Genomic DNA, 27,574 nt, shown 5'->3' on the forward strand with positions numbered 1-27,574 from the left:
TCAAGTAAAATGTTGATTTAAATTTTCTGGCACTGTTCCACATATTTTTATTACATTTAAATACCTTCACTCTTTCTTGGATTCAAAATAGGAAAGGGCATCCCAGTGCAATTTTGGAGGTATTCTTGTTGACCTGAAGGAAACTTATGAAAAGAAATTTTTTTTTTACCACCTCTTAATTTTTTGTCTCTGAAGAAAGCATGACAGGTGGTCCTCACTCAGAGATCAAAGGCAGTGTACAAGTTGAAATCAAGGTTGATCCCCCAGTCCTGTTATGGATATCTCTGAATCACCTGGCTAGGTGATTGCAAATGCTTCCAAATAGAGAATTGAACAATCTATGTATAAATTTAATAGCTAACACCTAAAACATCATCACTACTAAAGAACACAACTCCTACTTTGAGCAGGAATAAAGGCAAAATATTGAAGGGGAGCTACAAAGACCCAATAGAAATGGAAAGAAAAATCTATACATAAATCATTTCATTATTTATTTACCACTGCCTGTAGGACCTTTGAAATAGAGGCATTTGAAGATGCAGGTTTATCAGTTCTATAGTGTCTACTGGAAAACATGGAAGTTTGTCAAAATAGCTGGCATGCAAATCTCCTCTGAAGAATATCCATTCCTCTCAGTCCATGAGACTGGTGGAAAGAGTGATATTATCTTCAGAAGAAGTAATTTCCTTAGTTTTACAGGCTCTTCCATGCAAGCTGTGATCTAACATGCAATCATAAATATAGAAGTTTTGCTCTCTCTGCATCTCAGATGGTATTTCACAAAGACTATGGTGAATTTTCTCATTGGTCTAGTTGTGTTCAGGTAAATTTGGACTGACCTTTTAACATCTAAACTGTACTACAGATTCTCTTTTGGATGGACTAATGAAGAAGGTGGGAAGAATAATCTCTATGTAAAATTTGGAATTGCACTTTGGTATGTACCTTGGAGCTATGTACAGAACAGCTTTGTCTGGAGGCCTAATACAATATGGCATTCTATGGAGTGCTCCCAACTCAGAAACTGCCAGTTGACATAATGGCAGCTAACGAACATGCTTTGATTGAAAAGAATACCTCATCAATGGCTCAAATGGGGCAGAGGTTAAGGCTTGTAACACCAAGTTTACCCTTCCTGTTGGAAACCTATGGATCTTTGAGGAACAAAGTCACTTTGACAGACTTTGATAGACAAAGATGTGGTGCCAAAGTTCATGTAAGGTCTAAAAAACAGGACAAAGATTTGAATTTAGATACTGATGACAGCAAAAATCTCCCATTAGTGAGGACCACCAGCCATGCACTCATCAAAGAAACATTCCTGCTACTTTTACACTACATTGCTCTTGAAAGCTGTAGAAATTTTGTGGTAAGTTTATGTCAACCATTTCTTTTAAAAAAAGAAGAGAGAATATCTATATACAGTGTCCGTGTAGGATTAGTGAAACGCGTATATTAGTTAAAAATCAAAATAGGAACACAATCAGGGCTCTATTGCGGTAAATCTCAATAGCTGGAAGGAAATGGAAGTCTCAGATAATTATCATTTGGACAGCAGAATCTTCCCCAATAGCTCAACAGTTCAAATCCATCACAGGCCAATAGCAACTGGAAGTTATTGCAGATTATTGTATTAGCAGGAGTGTTGTAAGCAAGATATGAGAAGTAATTCTTATGCTCTACTCCGCGCTGATTAGGCCTCAACTGGAATATTGTGTCCAGTTTGGGCGCTACATTTCGGGAAGTATGTGGACAAATTGGAGAGAATCCAGAGAAGAGTGACAAAAATGATTAAAGGTCTAGAAAACATGACCTATGAGGGAGGATTGAAAAAATTGGGTTTGTTTAGTCTGGAAAAGAGAAGACTGAGGGGGACATGATTACAGTTTTCAGGTATATAAAAGGTTGTTACAAGGAGGAGGGAGAAAAATTGTTTTTCTTAACCTCTGAGGATAGGACAAGAATCAATGGGCTTAAATTGCAGCAAGGGAGATTTAGGTTGGACAGTAGGAAAAACTTCCTAACTGTCAGGGTAGTTAAGCACTGGAATAAATTGCCTAGGGAGGTTGGAATCTCCATGATTGGAGATTTTTAAGAGCGGGTTAGACAAACACCCCTGTCAGGGATGGTCTAGATAATACTTAGTCCTGCCATGAGTGCAGGGGACTGGACTAGATGGCTTCTCGAGGTCCCTTTCAGTCCTATGATTAGTGGCAAGTTTAGTACCTGATGTGACATTTATTTTGCTTTCTTTAGACATTTTCCCAGGTCTGTATATCAATAAACTCAGTAGGCATGCTGCAAAATTTAGAAGTTTAACAATAATTAATATATGCCAAAAGAACATGAGAGGAAAACATGCCCTAGAATCACTCCCAATTCTATCATCTCCTCTTCTAAAAAAAAGAACCCCATGCCACAACAGAGTGGTTCTGGAAGGCCACCCGGGCTGGGCAAGAGAAAACCAATAGTGGATGAGGGAAGTCAATCCCCAAATTCACTTCTCATTCTCACTGCCAATGTCCAGCTACCAGCCCTCTCCTGTTTAGAATCCAACCGCCATGATATTGCATGGGAACAGAGACCGCTCAAGGACTAGAAATGTTTAGAGCTGTGCCAATTCAAAGGGGCAGCACTCTGTCCGGTATCGGGGCTGCACGTCCAGGGCTTCGGCAGGAATTCGGCGGCGGGCCCCTCATTCCCTCTCTTCCTCTTTGAGCTGCCACCAAATTGCCACCAAAGAGGGAGAGAGGGAGGACCATCCGCCAAATTGCCGCCAAAGAAGCGGCATGATTGAGCTGCTGCCGAAGTGCCGCCGCTCGTCTTTTTTTTTTTTTTTCTGCTTGGGGCGGCAGAAAAGCTTGAGCCGTCCCTGACCCAGATATCAGTTGGCAGGCAGTGAAGATCACAGAACACAACTGTACTGTCTCCTCTGCATGAAACACTGTGTGTGGTGGGAGAGTGTAGCCATATAAACATGCACTGCAGATACGTATAGTGAAACCTGCATTAGAAAGAACAGGATACAGCCTTCTTTCAAAAAAAAAAAAAAATGACTGAAAGCACTCATGGCAACTGCTGTTACTTGGACATTCAGAGGCATGTTGTGAAGCTTAATACCAAATGGCCAGCAAGCTCCCTCCTGCCAGGGGTACTGACAGAATTCCCACTATTCCTTCTGTTTCCCTTCCATGATGTAAGACTTGGCTTTTCCTAGATGAAGTGTGAATTGAACAACATTATCCCTCACCACGTGTAAGATTTCATTACGCACTGTGTTTGAAGTCTCAGTAAGGGCGACCAGCATGATTTGAATGGATTTGGAAATTTTTAAAGCTATACTATTTTAGCCATTGCACCTTTAAGACATTAAGCAAATTGTAACATCCAGGGTTAGCCTGGCCTATAACCCCAACACAATGTGAACGTTGTATTAGTTTAAAAAGCTATGGAAGCATGAGATCACTTTTAGTGCTAATGTGTTATATTAATATCTAAACTAAAAAAATCCTTCACACATTATATGTAAACACAGTAAAACTACTATTCTGATGCAACAGATTTATTCAGTGTATTTTCCTGCTATACAGGGTCACTTATTTATAGACAGCTATTCTGCCATAATTTTAGGAGACAGACATTAGACATTGATTAGAGGGTAAAAATACTTAATAGAAGAAACATGAAATAAAATCACAAATGGAAGGCATTAAATCAGTAAACAGGACCATGTAAAAGGAATGCTTTGAGGTCAGAGAACAAAAACAAAAATCAGCAAAAACCAGGATGGAAAAGGAATTTCCCACAGCTGTGGACCACATGCATTAGTGGACTGAAGAATATAAGTCTTCTTTCTTGCTTTTTTATTACCTTGGCAACATCTCTTCCATGTCAGCAATTACATAGGAGACGACAGTCCAAACAGCAGCACAGAGATTCATCTGGTTTGGATCCTGAACTGTCATTGTGTCCCCTTGAGTATGATGAAACCAGAAGTATTTACTGATGTCATCACGCAAGCTGGCACCTAGAGAGAGAAATGGGCAATTCCTTATGATGTAAATACATATATTTTAAGATGAACATAAACATGAATTTATTCTTGTGCTGGTCTTCATTAAATCCATATGCAACAGAATAAGTTTCCATATGATAATTTCACTGAGCCATAGAACATGGGATTTTTCAGCATTTTAGCATAAACAAATTGTACATAATGTTAGCAGCCTTGTTATGAGTACATGAGACAGCAAACATGTAAATTAATATAGAAGGGAAAGGCAGTATTTCCCTTAATATTTTTGTTGCACCAGCAGTAATATAAATGCATTTCTATATACGAAGCACAGGAATCCAACTTAAGGAAATCCATATAATTATTCCAAGTGTGGTGTTTTTTTAATTTTTTGTTTTTAATGTTGGTGAATTTGAAATAGACTGCTTCTTTTCTTGTGATGCTTACCATCATGTATTTATTAGTAAGGCTGCGAGTCTGCCACAGAGGTCATGGAAGTCATCCACCCAACTGCTTCACTTCAGATTCCCTCCACCTAACTTTCAGACCCTCCTTCTTTCTCTTCTCCTCTGCTCTTTCCCCTTGACCTCCAATCCCTTCAATGACCCTGTTCCATTCCTTTGTCTGGTCTTTCCATTTAGCTAATCACTTCCTATAGAAACTTCACACAATTAAAAAAAACCAAAACAGGTCTCTAAAATGATATTTGCCACCATCACATTGATTGCTCTTTTTGTATGTTGCATCTCTTTCCTTTTGTCTGTCTTATCTATTGGAAGCTCTTCAGGGCACGGACAATCTGCTACTCTGTGTTTGTACAGTATCTAGCACAGTGGGGCTTGATCTTGATTGGTCCTTAGGCACTACTGCAATAAACATCATTAGTAATAATAATGCTATAGTGACAGGTAGAAGAGGCCCCAATCAGAAGGTAGACAGAGCTTAGATGCTGCACTGAGATGCACTACAGACAAATCTCAGATGGAAGGCCATTTGATTGTATAAGAAGAGGTTACTCACCTGTGCAGTAACTGATGTTCTTCGAGATGCGTGTCTCTGTGGGTGCTCCAGTGTAGGTGTCGGTGTGCCCCTGCACCATTGTTCAGAGATTTTTACAGCAGTACCTGTATCAGCCGTGCATACACGGAGCCTGCCTCACATACCAGTCTTGTCTTAATAGTGCGCATGCGCGGCCGAGCTCCTCAGTTCCTTCTCTACAACAGAGGCTGCCCCAGCTCCGAAGTAGAAGGGAGGCGGGTGGGGAGTGGAGCACCCACAGGGACACTCATCTCAAAGAATGTCAGTAACTGCACAGGTGAGTAAGCGCCTCTTCTTCTTCGAGAGGTGTCCCTCTTGGTGCTCCACTGTAGGTGACTGAAAAGCAGTATCTCTCAAGGAGGTAGGGACTTCGGATCTGGAAGGAATGCAGTAGATAGAACAGCTCTGCCCACATGTGTATCAGTGATGGGTCCCTGTGTAAGAGCGTAAAGTTTTGCAAACGTATTTTCAAATGGCAGCTCTGGAAATGTCCTTAAGGGGGAAGTTATGTAGAAAGGCCACAGAGGCCGCCATGGATCTGGTGGAGTGAGTCCTGATAAAGTAGGAGTCGTCACATTCTGTAGTTGATAACAGAGACAAATGCAACTTGAGATCTAGTTGGAAAGTCTGTGGTTAGAGATAGATGAGTCCATTCTGCAATGGGGACGAATAGCTTGTCGGAACGCCTAAAGGTTTTAGCCCTGTTGAAGTAGGAGGACAAAGCTCTGCGCACATCCAAAATGTGCATTGTAGATTCAGAGGAATTCGCATGTGGTTTTGGAGAAGGTAGGAAGATGGATAGGCTCATTGATGTGGAAAGATGAATGCACCTTCGATAGAATTTCGGGGAGTAAGCGTAGGGTGAGTTTGTCCTTAAAAAATACAGTGTATGGCGGATCTGCCATGAGTGCTGCAATTTCTCCTGTGCATCTCGCAGATGCAATTGCTACCAGAAATGCAGTTTTCATAGAGAGATGTAGGAGGGAACATGTGGCTAATGGTTCAAATGATTTTTGGGTTAGGCATGTTAAGACTAAGGGAAGGTCCCAAGATGGATTAGGCGGTTTGATGTCTGGGTATAGGGTTTTGGGGTCCCTTAAGGAATCGCTTAGTAATGGGGTGAGCAAAGATAGTCCCATTGTTGAAGGCATCATGGAACATTGTAATTGCAGCCAAGTGAACTTTGATGGGACTCAGGGAGAGTCCAGAGAGTTTAATCTCTAACAGATAGTCGAGGATTACAGGAGAGGCGCGGAAAAAAGGAGCGTTTTTTGTGACAGCCCATCAGTGTGTAAATCTTGTCCAGTTATGAAGGCAGGTGGTGCATGTTGAATTTGTTGTGCTATGAAGGAGTACATTTCGAACCTGCTCCGAGCAAGTTTGCTCGGCATAAGAGAATCATGAAGGAGTTAAACCTTGAGGAGTAACATGGTTAAATTGGGGTGGAGTAATAGACCATGTTGTTGGGACAAGAGATATGGGCAGAGGGTGCGAAAAGCGACATCTTGGTAAGGAAAGGGTACCATGACTGTCTGGGCCATGTGGGGCTATCAATATGACCCTGGCTTGGTCTGTTTGTATTTTTATCAATAATTTGTGTATGAGTGGTATTGGGGAAATGCATATATTAGGTCAGTGATCCATGGGAACATGAACGCATCCCCTGAGGAGCGTTTGCCTAGTCCTGCTCTGGAACGAAATCTTGGGCATTTCTTGTTTGCTGCAGTTGCGAAAAGGTCTGTGGTTGGGTATCCCCATTTGTGGAATATGTCTAGTACTATATCCTCATTTAGTTCCCATTCGTGGTCTATGGGAAATCTTCTACTGAAGTCGTTGCAGTGGTATTGAGAGAGCCAGGTAAGTAAGCAGCTGATATTCAGACATTGTGTCTGAGACACCAGTTTCATTGCCTCTGTACAAAGGGAGCGGGATCGCCCCGTCCCCCCCCCCCGCCTGTGTACATAGAACATGCAGGCAATGTTGTTGGTCATTATCCTGACATGTTGGTTTTGTATGAAGGGGAGAAACTGGAGGCAGGCATTGTGTATCGCCCAGAGTTCTAGACTTTGATGTGAAGGGACATCTTGGCAGGAGACGAAAGCCCCTGGGTAGTATATTGGGACATGTGTACTCCCTATCCCGTACGGGATGGGTCTGTAGTTATGACAACCGACGGGATGTTCTGTAGAAAGGGGACCCTGGAGGAAATGTTGTGAGGCAATGTTCACCAGTGGAGGGAGTCCTTGACTGGGAGGTATGTATAAAAGTTTGTTCAGACCATGGATATTCGGTCTGTAGACAGTGGAATCCAGCTTTGGAAACACCTCATGAAGAGGTGAGCGTTCCTGACTACAAAAGTGCAAGAGGCCATGTGGCCTCGGAGTTGTAGGCAAGCTCGTGCAGCTACTTGTGGACTGTTGCACAGCTTAGGAATGAAAAGGTTGATGGTGTTAAAAAGGTGGAGTGGGAGAGATGCTATTCTTTTGCATGAGTCGAAATGTGCTCCTATGAACTCCAGCTGTTGGGTGGGAGTGAGTGAGGATATTCTTTGTTCATTCACAGGCCAAGAGCATGGAAACATTGAACTGTCCATTGTGTGGTTTGAATGGTTTCTTGGAGGGTCCTGGCTTTGAAAAGGCAGTTGTCAAGGTAAGTAAAAATTATGATTCCTTGCCTTCTGAGATGAGCTGTTACGACTGCAAGGAGTTTGGAAAAGACACGAGGCGCAGTCGAGAGGCTGAAAGGTAGGACCCTGTACTGGTAGTGTTGTGAGCCCAGAACGAAGCGAATAGAACGTCTGTGGGCAGGATGTATGGTCACAGGAACATAAGCATCCTGCAGGTCGAGGGCTGAAAACCCAATCTTCCTGCTCCAGTGCTAGAATTATGGTTGCAAGAGTCACCATTTTGTATTTTTTTAAAACAAATTTATTGAGGCATCTGAGGTCAAGAATGGGTCACCATCCCCCAGTTTTATTTTGTGTTAAAAAGTAATGGGAGTAGAACCCTTTTCCTCTGTGTTGGTCAGGCGCTGGTTCTACTACTTCTAATTGGAGGAGGTGATGCACCACCTGGTGGTGCAGTTGTTTGTGAGAGGGGTCCCTGAAATGGGACAGGTGTGGGGGGGGGGGAATGGGCACTGAAGTAGGGATGATGCTTTCTATACCCTCGGTCACATCTTCAAATTTGCTTATTAGTGGGAGAGGGTTGACATGGAGCCGACATTGTTGTTCATATGGTCTATGACATTGTTGAGTATACGTTGGGTAGCGTGGATGTTGATAAGGTTGGTATCTATATTGTCTCCTCCTATTTGCAGGAGTTTGGATACTGAGAGACCGTAATGTCATCTCTCGAGTCCTTCGTGGAGTGAATCACACCGTTGGTGTTACTGGCAAATAGTTTTTCACCATCAAAAGGGAGATTTTCAATGGTATTCTGAACCTCACAAGGAAAAGAAGATGATGAAAGCCATGAAGCTCAACGCATCATGACTGTATTAGCAGCATCAAGCGCAGCTTGTAGTGCGGTACGGGAGATGATTTGTCCCTCAGAGACTATCGCTTTAGACTGATGGTTTTTTGCCCTCTGGAATGTCATCAATAAAGTCATTTTTGTGGTCATATTTTGCCAGAACGGCCGCATAATTAGATATCTGAAATTGTAATGTGGACGAAGCATACACTTTACTACCAAGCAGGTCCAGCCTTTTATTGTCTTTATCAGTTGGGGTAGACCTGGGAACTGGTGTTTGTTCTTTTGGTTAGCTGCCTCTACTACCAATGAGTTTGGCACTGGGTGAGTAAAAAGGAACTCAGACCTTTTGGAAAGAATAAAATATTTCCGGTCAGCACGTTTACAGGTAGGGTGTGCTAGTAGCCGGTGTCTGCCATATGGTTTTGGGAGGATCTATAATGGCTGGATTTATAGGTAAGGCAATCTTGGATGTGGAGGAAGGTTGCAGGATGTCAGTCAACTCATGTTGGTTTTCAGAAACTTCTTCCAGGTTAATCCTCAACTCGTTGACGACTATTTTGAAGACGTCTTGAAATTTTAAGAAATCATCCGACAGTGTTGGTGGGGGAGGCAGTATATCCTCATCCTGTGTGGATATGGGCTCCACAAGGGTTGGGGAAGCATGTGTAGTATGTTCATCGAAGTGTGGAGTAACAGCTTGTTGTCGTGTCTCATTCGTAGCACTGGTGGCGGCGAGGTGGCATTGCTCCTATTTTTGGCATCTTGGCGATCATAGTGGAATCACTTATATAGTGCCCATGGACCCCATTATTGCCACTGACTGGGGAAGGGCATAGGTGGTGCCATCCACGGGTTTGTGTACCAGGGAGGGAGGTCTTTGATGAATGAAGACCTAGATTTTCTGTGATCATTGCTGATTTGGGTCTGTGACTGGGAGAACTGGTATGGTGAGAAAAGTCTCCTTGCACTATGGCTTCCTCATCACTAGAAAAGTGAGATACAGCCGGAGACAGCTGTCCGGACTGCATGCGAATGTCCGGAAAAAATAGGTGTCAAATAGAGGTGACTGTAGGTTAGGTGACACCTATAGGTCCGATGAATGAATGAACTGCGGTGCCGGAGAGCCTGTGTGAGATAAACCCTCCATTAGGAGCGCCTTTGGCGCTGAAGGGTCATTTGGCACTGACGTTCTCTGCACCATAGTGATCAATGAATGTGCTGAGGTCGGAGGTGCTGGGGAGGTAAGCGCAGTCCGCGTCTGTTCCGGCAAGGTCATCTGTGCTGGCACCGTATCCATTGCAGTGCCGGACGGTGCCGTGAGACAGGCAGGCAACTGGAAGCCTGAAGCCTCAGCACCAGGAGCTAGCGCTGTCGCCACAGCCACAGACGGGATTAGCGCAATGCTGGGGGAACCAGTGCTTCAAAGGTGCTGAGCCGGGGGAAGGTCTGCATAGAAGAAATAGACCTGCCCAACGACCTTTTTGCTTGCAATGTTTCCCTTCTGGGTGAGGGAGGCAGGCGTTTTCTTTTTTGTTGTTGTCCTTTTTGGAGACTGGAGGCCTGCGGTTCACTGAGAAGTCCATACCTGGGTCAGAAGCAGGTCCAAGTGACTTCTGCATAAGAATCATTTTCAGTTGGAGTTCTCTGTCTTTACGTGCCCTGGATTTTAATTTGGAACAATGGGCACATTTTTGAGGAATGTGGGACTCCCCCAGGCATTTTGTACTCTGGGAGTGACCATCTGAGATAGGGATGGCGTCCCTGCTCGTAATGCACTGCTTAAATCCTGGGGAGCCAGGCATATTAGGGTCAACTGGAGGCTGAGAGGAACAAGCGGGAACAAAAAAAAAAAATTTTTTTTTTAAGGGATGAACTTATCTAATAACTAGAGCGCTAAACTAAGGGGAAAAAAGGATGTAGAATGGGTAAGAGAAAAAGTTTTAACGAGTCTGCTCTAGGTCGGACTCCGGCTGGAGACGGTAGAGAAGGAACTGAGGAGCTCGGCCGCACATGCGCACTATTAAGACAAGACTGGTATGTGAGGCAGGCTCCGCGCATGCGCGGCCGATACGGGTACTGCTGTAAAAATCTCCGAACAACGGCACAGGGACACACCAACACCTACAGTGGAGCACCCACAGGGACACCTCTCGAAGAAGAACCTTGTGAATACATTTCTCACATGTTTATGTCTGAGCTCTGGAAACAGTCTATATCAAATGATGAGGACTTCAATAAACTTTTTATGTTTCTAAGGCTTACTATTCTGATTTTGCTTGGTCTCAATGAAAGGTCTCATGCCTTTGTAGAGAATGAAAGCAAAAATCTCTCAGCACAGTTCTATATTCCCAACTATTCTTGCTGAAATATGTATCTTTTGATCACATCCTATAATAATTCAGCACCTAGTCCAGTTCTCACTGAAGTTAATGGGAATCCTTCCATTGACTTTAATGGGAGTTGGATTAGGATGTCACTGAGCCTGATGAAATGAGCTCTGAATTTCTGTTATCACATACATTTCTCATTAATGAGACTATGTTTGTTCTCAATGCTATTTTAGTGTGTGAGGTGAGGGGGAGAAAAGAGAATGAATTTAATAATACTGTCAAACAGGAAGATCCTCTTTACAAGGAGACATAAGATACAAAAAGAAAAAATGCCGTAGCATGCTGTTATCTGGGGATGGGCTGGGTTTCATTTTAACATATTCCTTTGGCACTTGTGCCATGTACATAGGCAGTATAAGTCAAATTTGCCGCTCACATCCAGTGTGATCCCACCGAAGTCAATGGGGCTGGGTGGGTAATGGGTGCTGAATATGGCCCTATAACTTTGTGCAGATTTATAAACGTTTTCGATATATTCCAAGTACTTATTAAGATAAAAATATAAACACATGCTATTGTGATAAATATATTAGCTGCTGAAAATACTTCACTAAAGATGCACTTGTAGTCAAACAGCTGTGGAAAATCCATTATATCTTTGTAAAAAGATCTTTTATAAGAACCAGGTCACAATTTACTTTCCTGGAATGTATAATAGACATTCCACTAATAATAATTATGTGTTTATAGAATAGTGTTTTATCCTGGGTTTTTATAATAGTGTTTTCCTTAATTCAGAGAAAAATACCTTTCATCTTGTAAAGTGTACCCACATAAATGCTAAAATATGTTTCCCTTTTTGTTTCTTTAAAAAAATCATAAAATGATACTTTGTCACCAAAATAATTAGACAAGTGGGCTTGCAGATAGTGTGTTGTTTTTTTTAGAGAACACAGAATATTGAGAATACAATATGAACTGCACTCACTGTACCTCTTTTTCTTTAACAGCTTATTCTGTATATCATTAAAGTCAGGGATCAATTGCATCTTATAAGGTCAATGAAAAACCCTAAGACAACAGCTATGTAAACAATTTTATACATAACTAGAAACACAAGGGAAAATCCATGTTCATGTCTGAGTGAAAGAAAAAACTTTCCAAGCTATGCATCCAATACTCAGTTCTAGTTAAGGAGTGCTTGCAAGTGCAAATGTAGCTCTAAGCCATCTTCATATCCTCCCTCCCCAAACCTGGGGCCATTCTAAATTCACACTATCGCTGCCAGTGGCTCCAAAGGCATTTATGGCAGCCAGAGACTGATAAGGTGCAGGAATGTCTTGGTCACACTTCATGCATCCGAAGGGCACATGCTGCAGGAGCTCCATCTGGCCTCTGGGCCACCATGCAAAGATGATCCTCCAGTGGCCAGGTAAGCTGGTTTAGGAATGTTTTGGGCTGCTCCATCAGCACAAAGCCATCATGATATAAGCAAAGATCTGACCCCTTTAGTTCTACAATACGTGCATTTGGATGTCTATAGATGTCATCCTTTTTTAATTAAAAAATCATCCTATAGAATTTTATAAAAGGGATGTAATAATCTTAAATTCTATGCAATGATTCACAACATATGAAGATTTTAGCATGAAATGTTATTCTGCACAACTTTTCCATATGGGTAACTTGATTGATTACAGTGAATCCTAGAATCTCTTAAACTGTATTAAGATAGCAGCTCTATTATAAAGCTTTTCTGTTTGTCAAACAAAACCCTCTCAGATATCACCAATCTTGCCACTTCAAACAGCTTGAAAGTGAAAAGAAATGAAGCTGAGAACACCAACTAGGCATCAATTCTACGTTCTCCTGTTTCTAACCCAATCTGTTGTTCCCCACAGAATTGACTGAAGTATTTCTTATTTAGATTATGGCATTATCTACTGAGCACATTAGACATTAACAAATGGAGGGTCTTTAATGCAAGGAGTATTGTCTAGTGGTTAGAGAAAGAGACTGGGAATCAGGCCTCCTGTGTCTTGTTCTTGGACCTGTTGCCACTTGACATTGGGAAAATCACTTCACCGCTCTGGCTCCATGCTACCTATCTGTAAAAAGGATAGCAAACATGCCTTACAAAGGGTTTTGAGAGACTTAATTAGAGTGCTTTGAGATCTTCATGTGGAAGGTGCTATAGAAGTGCAAAGTATTATTTGCTGATCCTTTTCCAAAGGACTCTGATTTGCAAAGAAATACAGCTCACATTCAAGAGACAATTTCCCTTTTTCTGGACTTGCAGTCTGAGAAAGACACAGTCAGTATTGATTATGAGATGATTCATTTTGCAACAGATATGAATGCACTCTTATTAAACAAGATATTGAACTGGCCTCTTCAAAGACAGTCTAATTAAAAACAGAAGCAGCTCTGAGGAGGAAAGTTACTGTATATCACATCTGTAGAAGTTTAATAGCACAAAAAAAGTTTTTAGAGTGTTCACTTGGCTCTTCTTTCCACTCTCCTCCATTTCTTACATATCAGAGAGCACTAACTTGTTAGATCTCATTGCTGCTGAGTTCCCCCTCTCTTACCTGTTCTCTTTCAGCATCAGTCCATCAGCCCTCTCCCCACTTACTCTGTCACTCAGCTTCTTGTCCATTCTCAGCCTTCTCCTCCCTGACCTATCTTTTTCTTCTATTGATATGGCTGATGATTCTCTCCATGTTTCATTCATTCTCTCCATTCATTCATTCTCTTTTAACATTTGCCCTTCGCTCACATCTGTCCTGCCAACTCCCAGCCCTGTCTCACCTGCAATATCCACTTCCTCCACTCCAGTTCTTGCACTGCAGAGAGTCTCTGGCAGAAACCTCATGATCAGGCTGGCTGCATCCACTACAAATTATTCTCTCCTCCTTTGGTTTTACCTTCCTCACTAACAAACCTCTACTTTTCCAACTTAATTGAATTCCATGCCCACAATCCCTGCTGCCTTTTTGCCACCTTTGACAGTCCTCAAACCCCCCCCCCCCACACACACACCTTCCTTCTCTGCTCTCTCTGTACGGGATCAAGACAATTGATAAAATACAATGTATCCTTCTCTCTGCTTTGATGATGATTCTTGTGAGAGGAGGCTGCAGGAACAGAACTCCTATGCACACCTTTTATGGTTCTTTCCACCAACTGAGAGAGGTGAATACCCTCCAAGGTACTGACAACTGTTTGCATACACTGTGCTTAATGGGAGTATAAATGGGTCTCTGCTAGGCCTGAAGACTCTGAAAGTACAGTCTTGCTAAGGATGTCACAAACGTACAGGCTGCCATATGGCCCAGAATTTGTAGGCAAACCTCTGCTTTAATTTGTGGGCTTTGTTGTATCTTTGAAACATGTTGGACATAGTGGTAAATCTGTCCTGGGGTGAGTACACCCTGGCAATGGAATCCAGAGGGGCCCCAATAAAGTCTATCTGCTGAGTAGGTACGAGGGTAGATTTTTCCGTGTTGAGGTGGAGGCCAGTGAGTGGAAAAAGAGATAGGGCTTTTCTGGTTGCTGTTTGAGCCTCTAGAAATGAGTGCCCATTCAGTAGCCAATTGTCCAGGTAGGGGAAGACAATTATTCCCATTTGGTTAAGATGGGCTGTGGCGACCCACAGGGCCTGAGTAAAGACTGTTTGGGTGGTATAAAGGCTGAAGGCTAGGACACAATACTAGCAGTGGTTCTTGACTGGCACAAAATGTAGGAATCATCTTTATGAGGGCTAAAGGTCCCCTGGTTTGCAGCCTAAGAGGAAGGCTCTAATCAAGGGCAGCTCACCTGTGCAGGAAAAGGCAGGGCTTCTATAAAGGCAGGGAGCCGTAGCAGAAAGGAGGCTGCAGGGATGAGGGCTGCTGTCACTGGACTGAGGGAGAGAAAGGGATTTGGACCCAAGTGCAAGGATTTATCTAGCAGACCCAGGAGATAGGGGTTTAGCTAGAAGAGTGGAGAATGTGAGACTAGAATAGGCAAGGTAGGAAGTAGTCCAGGGGAGTGACAGGAAGGTTTGTGGTAGTACAGACCTTAGCTGCTGGAGATATGGCCCCTGGGCTTGAACACAATGTCGGGAGCGGGCCTGGATTCCCCTACCAGGCATGGAGTGAGTGGCACAATCTGCGCAGTGAACTTGGGAGACTGTCTGTTCTAGCCACAGAGGGAGTGGCAGAGCCATGGCAGTGGACTTAAGGATTGCCCGGGACGATGTGGAAGACTTTGATAGTACCCCAGAAGGGGAGGACTATTGCGACTTGGCTAGAGGGCTAAGCCATGAATACAAGGCACGATAACTCCTGAGGAGCAAGAGAGGGGCCACAGAGTGAGAGAGTGAGATGACAGACCGAGGAACTGCGAGAAGAGGGCATCAGGCTGGCAGAGCTAATCCTCAGACATGGCCAGTGAGCAGAGGTGACAGATGCCTACAAAAGCCTTGACAACGATTAGACTGCTGATGTGCTGATACCACCGACTATTACGCTGACCAATACTGTCTCACAGTTTCTTTTGCGCCCCATCAGTCTGTATCCATCTGTTGTCTTTTGTCTTACACTGTGATTACCTTAGGCAATACGACAATACAAATAATAAATAATATCAGAGGAAACTATCTTGGGTACTTAGAAATCAGTATGCATTTGCCATTCAACAATATATAGTCTGCCCACTAATATACTAAGCTCCCATTATCTTTACCTTCAAGAAAACTCTTGAACCCCAGCTATTCCATTAAACTTTCAAACTGTAATGGATACTCCCCACTCAGTATGTATTCTGTCTTGTTTGTACTGTGTCTTCATGGTTCAATACCTCTAAATTGTAAATAAGACCTGCTAGATGAAGGGTACTGATCTTCTACAGTACAGTGGCGTGTCCATTTAAGTTGCTAAGCAAATGAACGATAAAGATTTATAAGCAGTTATTTATTATAATAGTTCCCAGAGGAGCTCCATTATGTTAGGCTCTGTACATACACATATTAAGAGACAATCCCTGCATGGAAGTGTTTACAGTCTAAATAGACATGAGGGAGTAGAAGGGGAAAGAGTTACACATAGGAGAAGTGACATCCTCAGTGTTGGATAGCAGGTGAGTGGCTGAGCCAGGAACAGAACCCAGAATTCCTGATTCTCAGGGCAGTGCCCTACTCAGCAGACCAGGCTGCCTTTCATTGCTTGCTTGCTCAAACAATAAGCAAAAGTCTGAAGGGCCTTGACAAAGCTCCCAAAAATCCGTGAAGCTAAAATAAACCCTGAAAAGAACAACTTACAATGAGCTAAAGCTACTCCCCTCACATCTCCCAAACACCTTTATGCAGATAGATGGATCTAGAACACACTCACATCCACTCCCATAGCAGCAGAGGGAGCTTTTGGTAAGCTCGTAATTCAAGCACAAGGATAAAAAAAAGCTAATTTTTATTTATGAAGTTGCTTTCCCCACCATGCTGAACACATGCAGTTTTGTTATCCAGTAAACAAAAGATTATTTAAAAAAAACAAAATGAAAATCTTCCTGACCTCAACGCCAACCTCAAGTTCTCCTTGACTTTAATGCCGCTGGCTCAGGGGAGAAACACAAACACTATTGAGTCCTAAAAGGAATCCAACTTTTGGGAAGTAAACCATGAGATATGTAGAAACATATGATCCTGTACCTCTTTTAAACAGAGTACTCAGCATAAGAATACATACATAAAGAGGAAACCTCAGCCTTGGCACAACTGTGCTGTGCACTGGGAAGTTCACAGGAAGTTTTCAGGGTTGGACCCCATGTGGGTTACTGGCATCTGCAGCTATGGGGGGACGGGGAAATGTATGATTTGCCTTCAAAGGAATCAACTTTAACACGAAGAGTAACAGGAAAAACTGACCTGTTAAAAGATCTTGTACAGTAACATAATGTCTTGTTTTTTTTGACAAACAAGAAATTTCACAAATATCAGCTCCCCTGAAGCAGCTACCCTTTTAGAAGAATGGGTGTTTTAAGAGCTACTTTGGATATAAGTTATCCATTTTAAAATGGTATCTATTGTACTGCAAGTGATGTTTAGCATTTAGTTTGCTACTGTAGGTGTTCCACAAATGGTTTTTTACCTGACTTTGGTTAATACAATCATCAGAACAATTATTGCAACGAAAACCCAATTATTGTAGCTGGTCCCTGAAAATATTATGTTGCATCTGATCACCTGCTTCTTCACGTAGACTGTCATGCCAATGAATTTAGGGTAAATCTTACAAATAAAGCAAAGGTGATGGAGGAAATTAATATTTGTTTGGAGCGGGGCAACAATGCCATTAGTTCTGTTGTTCTGTCTCAAATGCTGAAATTACAGGGTAAGGTGCTTGAGCAACACTGCTACAGATGCTGAAATAGTTTCCAGCACAGAGTTTATATAACATCATATGTCATGCTGTATTACCTCCAGAGTCATTTATTTTGACAGTCTTTAAAATTCATGACTTATACAGAAAGGTAAAAGGAAAGTATTCAGTCAATTGCTTCCTTGGCTAACTAAATGAGACCACAATGTAAGAGAGACAAAAACTAAAGTATGCATTATTTCTTGTTTTATTTAATGTATTTGAGTGTTAATCCTGTGGATACACTAAACAGACTAAATTATAGTTCAGGATTATTGCAGTTACTTTTACAGCATATTAACCTTTCACTCATTGCTCCAGAGCTGGGGAGACTGGCATTAAATTGTATGAAATCAGGTCTCAGGAAAGGAAGTGGTTCTGCTCTGTAGAACATAGGTTAACTGGAATCTAATACAACGTATCCTAAACTGCTCCCAATTTACCAAAAGCACATTAAGCTGCAACATTAAAAGTGCTCTGGAGGCCATTTCTCCGCCCACCCTCTGGTTTTAAATAAGCACAGATTTAAAAAAAAAAAAACCCCAAAAAACGGGGGTACAGTACTAAGCTGAAATCTCAAACAGCACAGCTTGAAATGGGACCTCATGTTTGCGACACCATCTTCAGCCTGTTTTGTTATAAGAATACGGTGCCAAAAAACCTTCAAAATGAAGACTTGATATGGAATGTTGTGAGGAGAAAAGGCAAGGACTATGAAATAAAAACTAATAGTTTGTAAAGGTGCTGTGTAATTGCTGATCAGGGTTACAAATCCATCCCATTCCCCCTTCTCAACTAGTTTATCGACTACAGTCACTGTTTTAACGGCAGGAAATGTCAGTGTGACAAACAACTTTTCTCATGTATCTGAGCAAAGTGTTGTTACGTAGGTGCCAAGTGAGCAAAGCACTGACACTCATGCTTAAGGGGGGGGAGGGATAGCTCAGTGGTTTGAGCATTGGCCTGCTAAACCCAGGGTTGTGAGTTCAATCCTTGAGGGGGCCACTTACGGATCTGGGGCAAAATCAGTACTTGGTCCTGCTAGTGAAGGCAGGGGGCTGGACTCAATGACCTTTCAAGGTCCCTTCCAGTTCTAGGAGATGGGATATCTCCATTATATTTTATATATTTTTTAACTATGCGATGTAAGTAGTCCCACTGACTTCAATGGTACTGCTCACATGCTTATTGCCCAGATTTTTAAGAGTATTTAAGCACCTAACTCCTAATTGAAATCAATGGGAGTTAGGCACCTAAATGCCTTTAAAAATCTGTCCTATGTCCTTAAATGCTGTGCTGGATAGGGGCCTGTACGAACCATCTTTCTGACTAACTGCTCTCCCAAAATGTAAATTTCTTTAATTTTTTAAAGTAATCACTGTCCTCACTAACCTGTTGCATCCTTATCTAAGACTAAGTTTGTAAACTGTAAGATACACCTGTACAGTGCTTTGCATAATTTCCTCCCCAACCTACACACTACTGAAATGGAAATTAATAAGTATGTTTGTTACTCTGACTACATAATATACACCTGAGTTGTAAAACAATGGTGATTACTTTCCTAATAAATATAAAATATTTTGGATACTGCTGCTAAAATGCCTCATGCATCTGATCTGCCAAGCAATGTGTGTCCAACTTATTAGTACATCACCATCAATTTAAACTGAGATGTGCCTGAGCCACAAAGTTCAGATTGAGGTCCTATCTCAAGGTTCAGGGCTCGTCAAATCTGGGGTTTTCTTCAGGCTATCTTTAAAATAAGGCTGTGGGTCATTCATCCCTTTCTAAGACATAAGCCACAATTCTCTCAGTGGAGCTGAACAGACAGAAGTAGGCAGGTAGCAAGTGGTAGGTTCTATCTTCCTAAATATTCCTGAACTATAAAGTGTATATTTTTCTTCAGATACATTTCAAAAAACAACATACTTCAATGGAAAAGGAATCTATATGCAATTAAAACTCCTCCTCCATCATTGTCGACAGATTGCATTAGCCTTTTTTGTTTACATTCTTGCAGCAACACTGAGCCAAATTAAAAAAGGGGGAAGGTGGAGGGCTGTTTGCACTTCCTTACACCAGTTCTGAATTTGGACCATTGGGTGTAGCATGTTGCTGATTGCATAGGAATTCCAGGTGATCTACATGAAAGAACAAGACTAACATTGGGAAAATAAACAATAAATAAAGCATCATTGCTAACTAAACTAATTCTTTCTAGATGCAAATTCCGGTTGATAGGTTGGCTATCCTCTCATGACAGATGATACAGATGATACAAAACTACTCAAGTTAGTTAAGTCCCAGGCAGACTGCGAAGAGCTACAAAAGGATCTCTCAAAAACGGGGTGACTGGGCAACAAAATGGCAGATGAAATTCAGTGTTGATAAATGCAAAGTAATGCACATTGGAAAACATAATCCCAACTATACATATAAATTGATGGAGTCTAAATTAGCTGTTACCACTCAAGAAAGAGATCTTGGAGTCACTGTGGATAGTTCTCTGAAAACATCCACTCAATGTGCAATGGCAGTCAAAAAAGCGAACAGAATGTTGGGAATCATTAAGAAAGGGATAGATAAGAAGACAGAAATTATCAGATTGCCTCCTTATAAATCCATGGTATGCCCACATCTTGAATACTGCATGCAGATGTGGTTGCCCCATCTCAAAAAAGATATTTTGGAATTGGAAAAGTTTCAGAAAAGGGCAACAAAAATGATCAGGGGTATGGAACGGCTTCCGTATGAGAAGAGATTAATAAGACTGGGACTTTTCAGCTTGGAAAAGAGATGATTAAGGGGGGATATGATAGAGGTCTATAAAATCATGACTGGTGTGAAGAAAGTAAATAAGGAAGTGTTATTTACTCCTTCTCATAACTCAAGAACTAGGGGTCACCCAATGAAATTAATAGGCAGCAGGTTTAAAACAAACAAAAGGAAGTATTTTTTCACACAACGCACAGTCAATCTGTGGAACTCCTTGTCAGAGGATGTTGTGAAGGCCAAGACTATAATAGGGTTAAAAAAAGAACTAGATAAATTCCTAGAGGATAGGTCCATCAATGGCTATTAGCCAGGATGGGCAGGGATGATGTCCCTAGCCTCTGTTTGCCAGAAGCTGGGAATGGGCGACAGAGGATGGGTCACTTGATGATTACATGTTCTGTTAATTCCCTCTGGGGCACCAGGCATTGGCTATTGTCGGAAGACAGGATACACGGCTAGATGGACTTTTGGTCTGACTCAGTATGGTTGCTCTTATGTTCTTATGACACAGACTGGCTAAATAACCTGGAATTTTCAAAGACACATAGGGCAGTTAGGTGCCCAACTCCAACTGGCTTTCAGTGAGAGCTGGATACCTAACTCCTATTGATGTCTTTGAAAATCTGTCCCTAGATAAAGCTTTACCAGCTCCACTGTGATCATACAATTGTACAATTCAGGAAGCAATGCAAAAATGTGTATTTGGCAACCTTTTTGGATAAAAATACCCGTAGCCTAATTTTATATTTCATGTTAACATTGCTCTGTACAACATTTATACAACTTTCATGAGCTGCTATAAAATGCTTATGTCTTAATTATGATGCAACTAAAGCAGATAATTTGATAATACAGGGCTATCTTGTGCAATACAGAGTAAACTAACCTTGCCTAGTTTAAACATTTGCTACAGTCCCTATGATATACTGTGACCCTGCTGAAGTCTAGGATGTCATTTTTAACTGTGCAAGTCTAATTGGGATATTTTCCCCATTTTTTATTTAAGAATGTAAATAAATGTTGCTGAAAATGTTTAACTTGTTTACATAATATTTTATCTATGACACAATGCAAGGAAAAGCACAGTAGACTAATATTGACAACTGATGATGGTCGAGAATACCAAGTGATTCGATCTTTTATAGAAACTCACCATTGAATAATGATCTGTAGCTTTTGATGAGGGATAATAATTCAACACATTCTTTAAAAAAAATCTTAATTTATGCATCACTGGGCTTGGCTCCCACTACAAAAAGTCATAATCCCAATAAGCAAGTCTCCATAATTAGAGTCCAATTTGACCGGCATCTGGGAAATTCAACTTGATTGTTTAAGACAATGTGGGAAACAGGTTTGCATGTAACAGATTGCATTTAACTCTTCATTTCCCTCCATTTAATGTCCTCATCTACTGTCCTTCCCTCTCTTCCATTGTTTTTACTCTTTCCTGCATTATCCTCTTCTCCTGGTCCATTATTTTCAGTAATGCATCTGTTTTCCCCCTTTCTTCTTTCTTGCTGTTTCCTTCATTTCCTATTTTCTTCCTCTCTTCCCTCCCACCACCTGTTTTCTCTCCTCCTCATCTTTGCCCTTTCTCGGTTTTTAATTCTTGTCACATTGCATCCTCCTTCGCCTCTATCCTGTTCTTCTCTTCCTTGATCAAAAAGCAATGTGTTTCTCCTTCACAATAATGGCACATTCTCATGAGATTTTTGTACTCATAAAAATCTTCAAATTTATTTAAGAACTTCTGGAGTTGTCTAATCCCAAGAGAAAAGTTCTTATTATACCTTGAGCTGTCAAATGAAACCTCACAGTTCACCTTCATTCCAAGGATTATTATGTACAGATCATAGAACTGTCTAACAGAATCTGTGAAGCTTTATTTAGAAGGTCATAACAAGACAACCTGTCAAACTGGGCCTGAGAACTACACCACCTGAAATGTTTAGAGTTCCTTCACCTTTTTTAATTGGTTTGAGGACTGGGAAAGGCATAGAGACCATGCTGGTTTTGTTGGTAAATGATCTCCTTTAGTCAATGAATGAAGATCATTGGCTAGCTGGGAAACTAGCAGAAGTCTTTGACAATATTAACTGTGAATATTGTTAACATAAGTGCGAACCTTGGCAAGAGTGGCTGAAATTTTGCTTGAGTGGCTCCATTCTTCTCTTTTGGAGAGGACTAAGAGGTAAGTATGAGGCAATTGCTCATCTTCTGTAACAGCTCTCTTGTGTGGTGTATCAGAGCTCTATTGCACCCGCTTTTCAGTGTGCATGTGAGACTGGTGGAGAACATAGTGAGAGGGCCTGGGCTCCTGTGGAGTCATCAATATATCGATGAGTCAGCTCTACGTGGGATCCTCATGATGCATTTGTTCCACTTCCCTAATGCCTGGTCAAGATTGGGGTTTGGAGGAGAACTAGGTGATTGAAGCTCAGTCTGGATGAAAAAAGAAGTCATGTTGGTGGACTGGGGAGAAAAAAAATCAATCCAAAGAAACAGTGGATGGTATCTACCCATTCATTAAAAGGTATGCTTGCTTTTTGTTATTCAGGCTCACTATCTAGAAATCACATTGGATCCCCTGCTGTTTCTGGATGGTCAGACAGTGGTGTGCTGGGTAAGACTTTTCATCATTTTCATTTGAAAAAGAAGTTACAGCCCATGTCACCTTTAGTTTAGATTATTTCAGTGTATTCTCTACGTGGAACTACCTTTCAAGATTGCTCAGATATTCGCTGGTACAAAATGTGATGATAATTCACATATGCAGCTTATACCACCTCAGACTGTACGGCTTCTAGTTTTTATTTTCAGATTGGACTCAATATTTTGACTTTGATCTGGAAGGTTCTCTGTGGTTTGTAGCCTAGATATCTAAGAGAGATGATCTCCCTCTTTGTATTTTAACCTGGCTGTTGAGATCAACTGAATATACAAATTGACGGTTCTTAGATTTGTACATCTGGTGACTGGTAGGTGTCATACCTGGAATTTGCTTCCTTATTTGGCTCCCAAAACTTGATCTTGACACTAAATTTTGAGACTCAAATAAATTTCTCAATCCAGCTGAGACACCCCCCCCACACACACACACACTCAGTCCACATCATTAAGAAAAACCTGATTAAATAGTCAGGACTTACAAAATAGCCACAAGATCAATAAAGAGGAGGTTACTCACCCTGTGCAGTAACTGACGTTCTTCGAGATGAGTGTCCCTGTGGGTGCTCCACTCTAGGTGTTGGTGCGTCCCTGCGCTTTCACTCGGAGACTTTTCATAGCAGTACTCGTACTGGCCACACATGCGCAGAGGCTGCCCCCCACAGTGAGTCTAGGATAATAGTGCACATGCGTGGCCAATCTCCTCAGTTCCTTCTCTACAACGGAGGCTACCCCAACTCCGAAGTAGAGGGGAGGAGGGTGGGTAGTGGAGCACCCACAGGGACACTCATCTCGAAGAACGTCAGTTACTGCACAGGGTGAGTAACCTCCTCTTCTTCTTCGAGAGATGTCCCTGTGGGTGCTCCACTCTAGGTGACTTAAAAGCCGTGTATCTTAAGGAGGTAGGGACTTCGGATCTGATAGGAACGCCGTTGATAGTACAGCCCTGCCCAAACGTATATCAGATAGAGGGCCTTGAGTAAGGGCATAGTGTTTAACAAAAGTGTTCTCAGAGGACCAGGTAGCTGCTTTACAGATATCAGCCAGGGGAACTTTGCGTAAGAATACTACAGAGGCAGCCATAGATCTAGTGGAATGTGTTCTGATGCCGTCTGGAGGTGTAACTTTCTTCATCTGATAGCACAACTGGATGCACTGAGAAATCCAGTTCGAAAATCTCTGGGTAGAAATAGGTGTACCTCTGGAACGCTCCGCGATGGAAACAAAAAGTCTGGAAGAATTTCTAAAAGGTTTGGTTCTATCCAAATAGAAGGACAAGGCCCTGCGTACATCTAGTGTATGCATTGAGGCTTCGAACAAGTTCGCATGTGGCTTCGGGAAAAAGGTTGGTAAGTGAATCGGCTCATTAATGTGGAACGAGGAGTGTACTTTAGGAAGAAAATTGGGGTGTAACCTGAGGGTAACCTTGTCTTTGAAAAATATCGTATATGGTGGGTCTGCCATAAGAGCTGCTATTTCTCCTGCCCGCCTGGCGGAGGTAATTGCCACTAGAAATGCTGTTTTCATCGAAAGGTGTAAAAGGGAACACGTGGCTAGGGGTTCAAATGGTTGTTGGGTTAGGCAAGAGAGAACTAGATGAAGGTCCCACGGGGTGGTAGGTGGTTTTATGTCTGGGTATAGGGTTTGGAGTCCCTTGAGGAAGCGCTTGGTGATAGGATGAGCAAATACGGAAGTACCCTCAATTTTGTCATGAAAAGTTGTAATAGCAGCTAAATGGACCCTGATGGAACTGGAAGAAAGGCCGGATTGCTTAAGGTCCAATAGGTAGTCAAGTATGAGCGGAAGAGGTGCTGACGTGGGACTAAGTTGTTTAGTTGAACACCAATGTGTGAATCGTTTCCACTTACATAGATAGGTGGTGCGAGTAGATTGTGTTCTGCTATGCAGGAGCACTCTTTGAACTTGTTCAGAACAATCTAGTTCATTTTGGGAGAACCATGTAGGAACCACGCTTTGAGGTGGAGCATGGATAAGTTGGGGTGGAGAAAACGGCCGTGTTGTTGTGATAGGAGGTTTGGAATGAGAGGCAAGGGGATTGGTGGTCGAATGGACATTTTGGTGAGAAACGGAAACCAGGGCTGTCTGGGCCATGATGGGGCAATTAGGATCACTTTGGCTCCATCTGTTCGTATTTTTATCAGGACCCTGTTCAGAACCGGTATCGGGGGAAATGCATACAGTAAGTTTTGGTGCCATGGGATCATGAATGCGTCTCCCAGGGAATGTTTGCCTAGCCCTGCTCTGGAGCAAAAATTGGGACATTTCTTGTTTTTTGCAGTTGCAAAGAGGTCTATTACTGGGTAGCCCCAAATGCGGAATATGTCGCGAATGATGTGCTCGTTTAATTCCCATTTGTGATCCCACGGGAAACGTCTGCTTAGTTTGTCCGCTGTGGTATTCATCACTCCAGGAAGGTAGGCCGCTGATACCCGGATGTTGTTCGCAATGCACCAGTTCCAGAGTTTCATAGCCTCTGTGCACAGGGACTGGGATCGAGCTCCCCCCTGCCTGTTCACGTAGAACATGCATGCAATATTGTCTGTCATTATGCGTACGTGTTGGTTCTTGATCAGTGGTCGGAATTGACGGCACGCATTGCGAATGGCTCGAAGTTCTAGGACATTTATATGGAGAGAGGTCTCAGTTGAAGACCAAAGTCCCTGGGCTGTGTGGTGAGACATGTGTGCACCCCATCCTGTCAGAGATGCATCGGTCGTCAGTATGAGGGATGGAGCCTGTTGAAGAAAGGGGACTCCAGAGCAGAGGTTGGAGTGAATTGTCCACCACTGTAGAGAATCTTTGACTCGGGCAGGTATGGAGAGAGTCTTGTTTAGAGGGTGCACATTCGGTCTGTACACCGTGGCCAACCACGCTTGGAAGCACCTCATATATAGACGTGCATTTTGAACGACGGAGGTGCACGAGGCCATGTGACCTAGTATTTGTAGGCAGTCCCGGACAGTCACCTGGGGACTGTTGCGAATCCTTGTGGCTAGTTGATTTATAGAATTGAAGCGGGCTGGTGGGAGAGATGCCAACCCCATCTGGGAGTCGAGGTATGCCCCTATGAACTCCAGATGTTGGGTGGGGTATAATGTGGATTTGTTTTTGTTTACTTGCAGGCCTAAAGATAGGAAACAATCGATGGTAAGCCGTATGGATCGGAGAGCTTCGTTGAACGTTGAAGCTTTGAGGAGGCAATCGTCTAGGTAAGGAAATATTACGACCCCTTGTTTTCTGAGGTAGGCTGTAACTACGGATAGAATCTTGGAAAAAACACGGGGGGCCGTGGACAGTCCGAAAGGGAGAACCCTGTATTGGAAATGTGTGGAGCCGAGAGTAAAGTGTAGGAATCGTCTGTGGGATGGGTGTATAGTCACATGAAAATAGGCATCCTGTAGGTCGAGGGCTGAAAACCAGTCGCCCTGCTCCAGCGTTGGGATTATAGTGGTGAGAGTGACCATCTTGAACTTTTGCTTTTTGACAAATTTGTTGAGCCGCCTGAGGTCGAGGATTGGTCGCCATCCCCCATTTTTCTTCTCTGTTAAGAAATAATGGGAGTAAAAAAGTGTCATTCTGGCACAGTTTCTACTGCTCCCAGTTGAAGGAGATGCTGCACTTCTTGGAAGAGTAGTTGCTTGTGAGATGGGTTCCTGAAGAGGGACGGGGAGGGTGGGTGGGTGGGAGGGAGGGAGAGGAAGGGGATGGCATATCCAATTGTAACTACCTCTATGACCCATTTGTCGGATGTAATTTTCTGCCATTGATGAGAGAATGGTCGTAGGCGGTGTCCAAAGATAGGTGTGCCGGCTGAAGTGGGAACGCTGTTTTCTAAACCCTCGACCAATGCTTCAAATCTGCCTATTAGTTGGAGGGGGTTGCAGCGCCCCTGTAGAATTAGGACGACGACGCTGGAATCTTGGTCTTTGGCGTCGTTGTTGCTGTTGTTGTTCCTGTGGTCTATAGGAGTGTTGTGAAAATGTGGGGTAGCGTGGTCGGTGATAAGGTTGATATCTATATTGTTGTCTTCTGGTCGCAGGTGGCTGGAGGCCTAGGGACCGGAGGGTTGCTCTTGCGTCCTTCATCGAATGCAGCATGTCGTTTGTGGTGGAGGCAAAAAGTTTTTCCCCATCGAAGGGAAGATCTTCAATGGTGCTCTGGACCTCTCGAGGGAAGAAGGAGGAAGAGAGCCATGAACCTCGTCGCATGACCACTGCTGTGGCGGTCGACCTTGCTGCAGTGTTAGCTACATCGAGGGCCGCTTGGAGAGCGGTGCGTGATATGGTTTGTCCCTCGGAAACCAGAGCTGTGAATTGTTGTTTCTTCTGTTCTGGGATGTGATCAATAAAATCCATGAATTTATTATAGTTTTTGTGGTCATATTTTGCAAGGACTGCGGTATAATTAGCTATGCGAAATTGTAGCGTCGAGGATGCATATACTTTACGGCCGAAGAGGTCCAGGCGTTTACTGTCCTTGTTGGCTGGGGTGGAGCGGGCGTACTGTTGTTTGGCCCTCTGGTTTGCTGCGTCCACTACCAATGAGTTTGGCGCTGGATGGGTAAAAAGGAATTCAGAGCCCTTTGAAGGAATGAAGTACTTCCTGTCCGCTTGTTTACAGGTAGGTAGGCTAGTGGCTGGATTCTGCCAGATGGATTTAGCGGGTTCTAAAAGGGCTATGTTGATTGGTAATGCCACTCTAGAGGAAGAAGAGGGCTGCAAAATGTCTGTTAGTTCATGCCGTTGTTCAGTGACTTCCTCTAAGTTAATTTTCAAGTCACCTGCAGCTCTTTTAAAGAGGTCTTGGAATTTGGCATAGTCATCCGACGGGGTTGGAGGAAGGGGA

At 42.7% G+C, this 27,574-nt stretch overlaps 1 protein-coding gene and 1 long non-coding RNA gene across 2 annotated transcripts in view; one reads left to right on the top strand and one right to left on the bottom strand.

Annotated features, from left to right (window-relative positions):
- Positions 1-3,549: 3,549 nt before the first annotated feature.
- CPQ (carboxypeptidase Q) overlaps positions 3,550-27,574 on the bottom strand; it is a 281,476-nt gene continuing 257,451 nt past the window's right edge. The window contains exon 8 of the mRNA XM_054019834.1: positions 3,550-4,030. Within this exon, the coding sequence (XP_053875809.1) occupies positions 3,870-4,030 (161 nt within the window). The 3' untranslated portion in view covers positions 3,550-3,869. The remainder of the gene's footprint in view (positions 4,031-27,574) is intronic.
- Positions 25,875-27,091, top strand: LOC128832438 (uncharacterized). Its single transcript, XR_008443984.1, has 2 exons — positions 25,875-25,938; positions 26,769-27,091. It is a non-coding gene; the product is annotated as an uncharacterized LOC128832438 (long non-coding RNA).

Source organism: Malaclemys terrapin, chromosome 2 (assembly GCF_027887155.1).
Source record: "Malaclemys terrapin pileata isolate rMalTer1 chromosome 2, rMalTer1.hap1, whole genome shotgun sequence".
Taxonomy (NCBI): domain Eukaryota; kingdom Metazoa; phylum Chordata; order Testudines; family Emydidae; genus Malaclemys; species Malaclemys terrapin.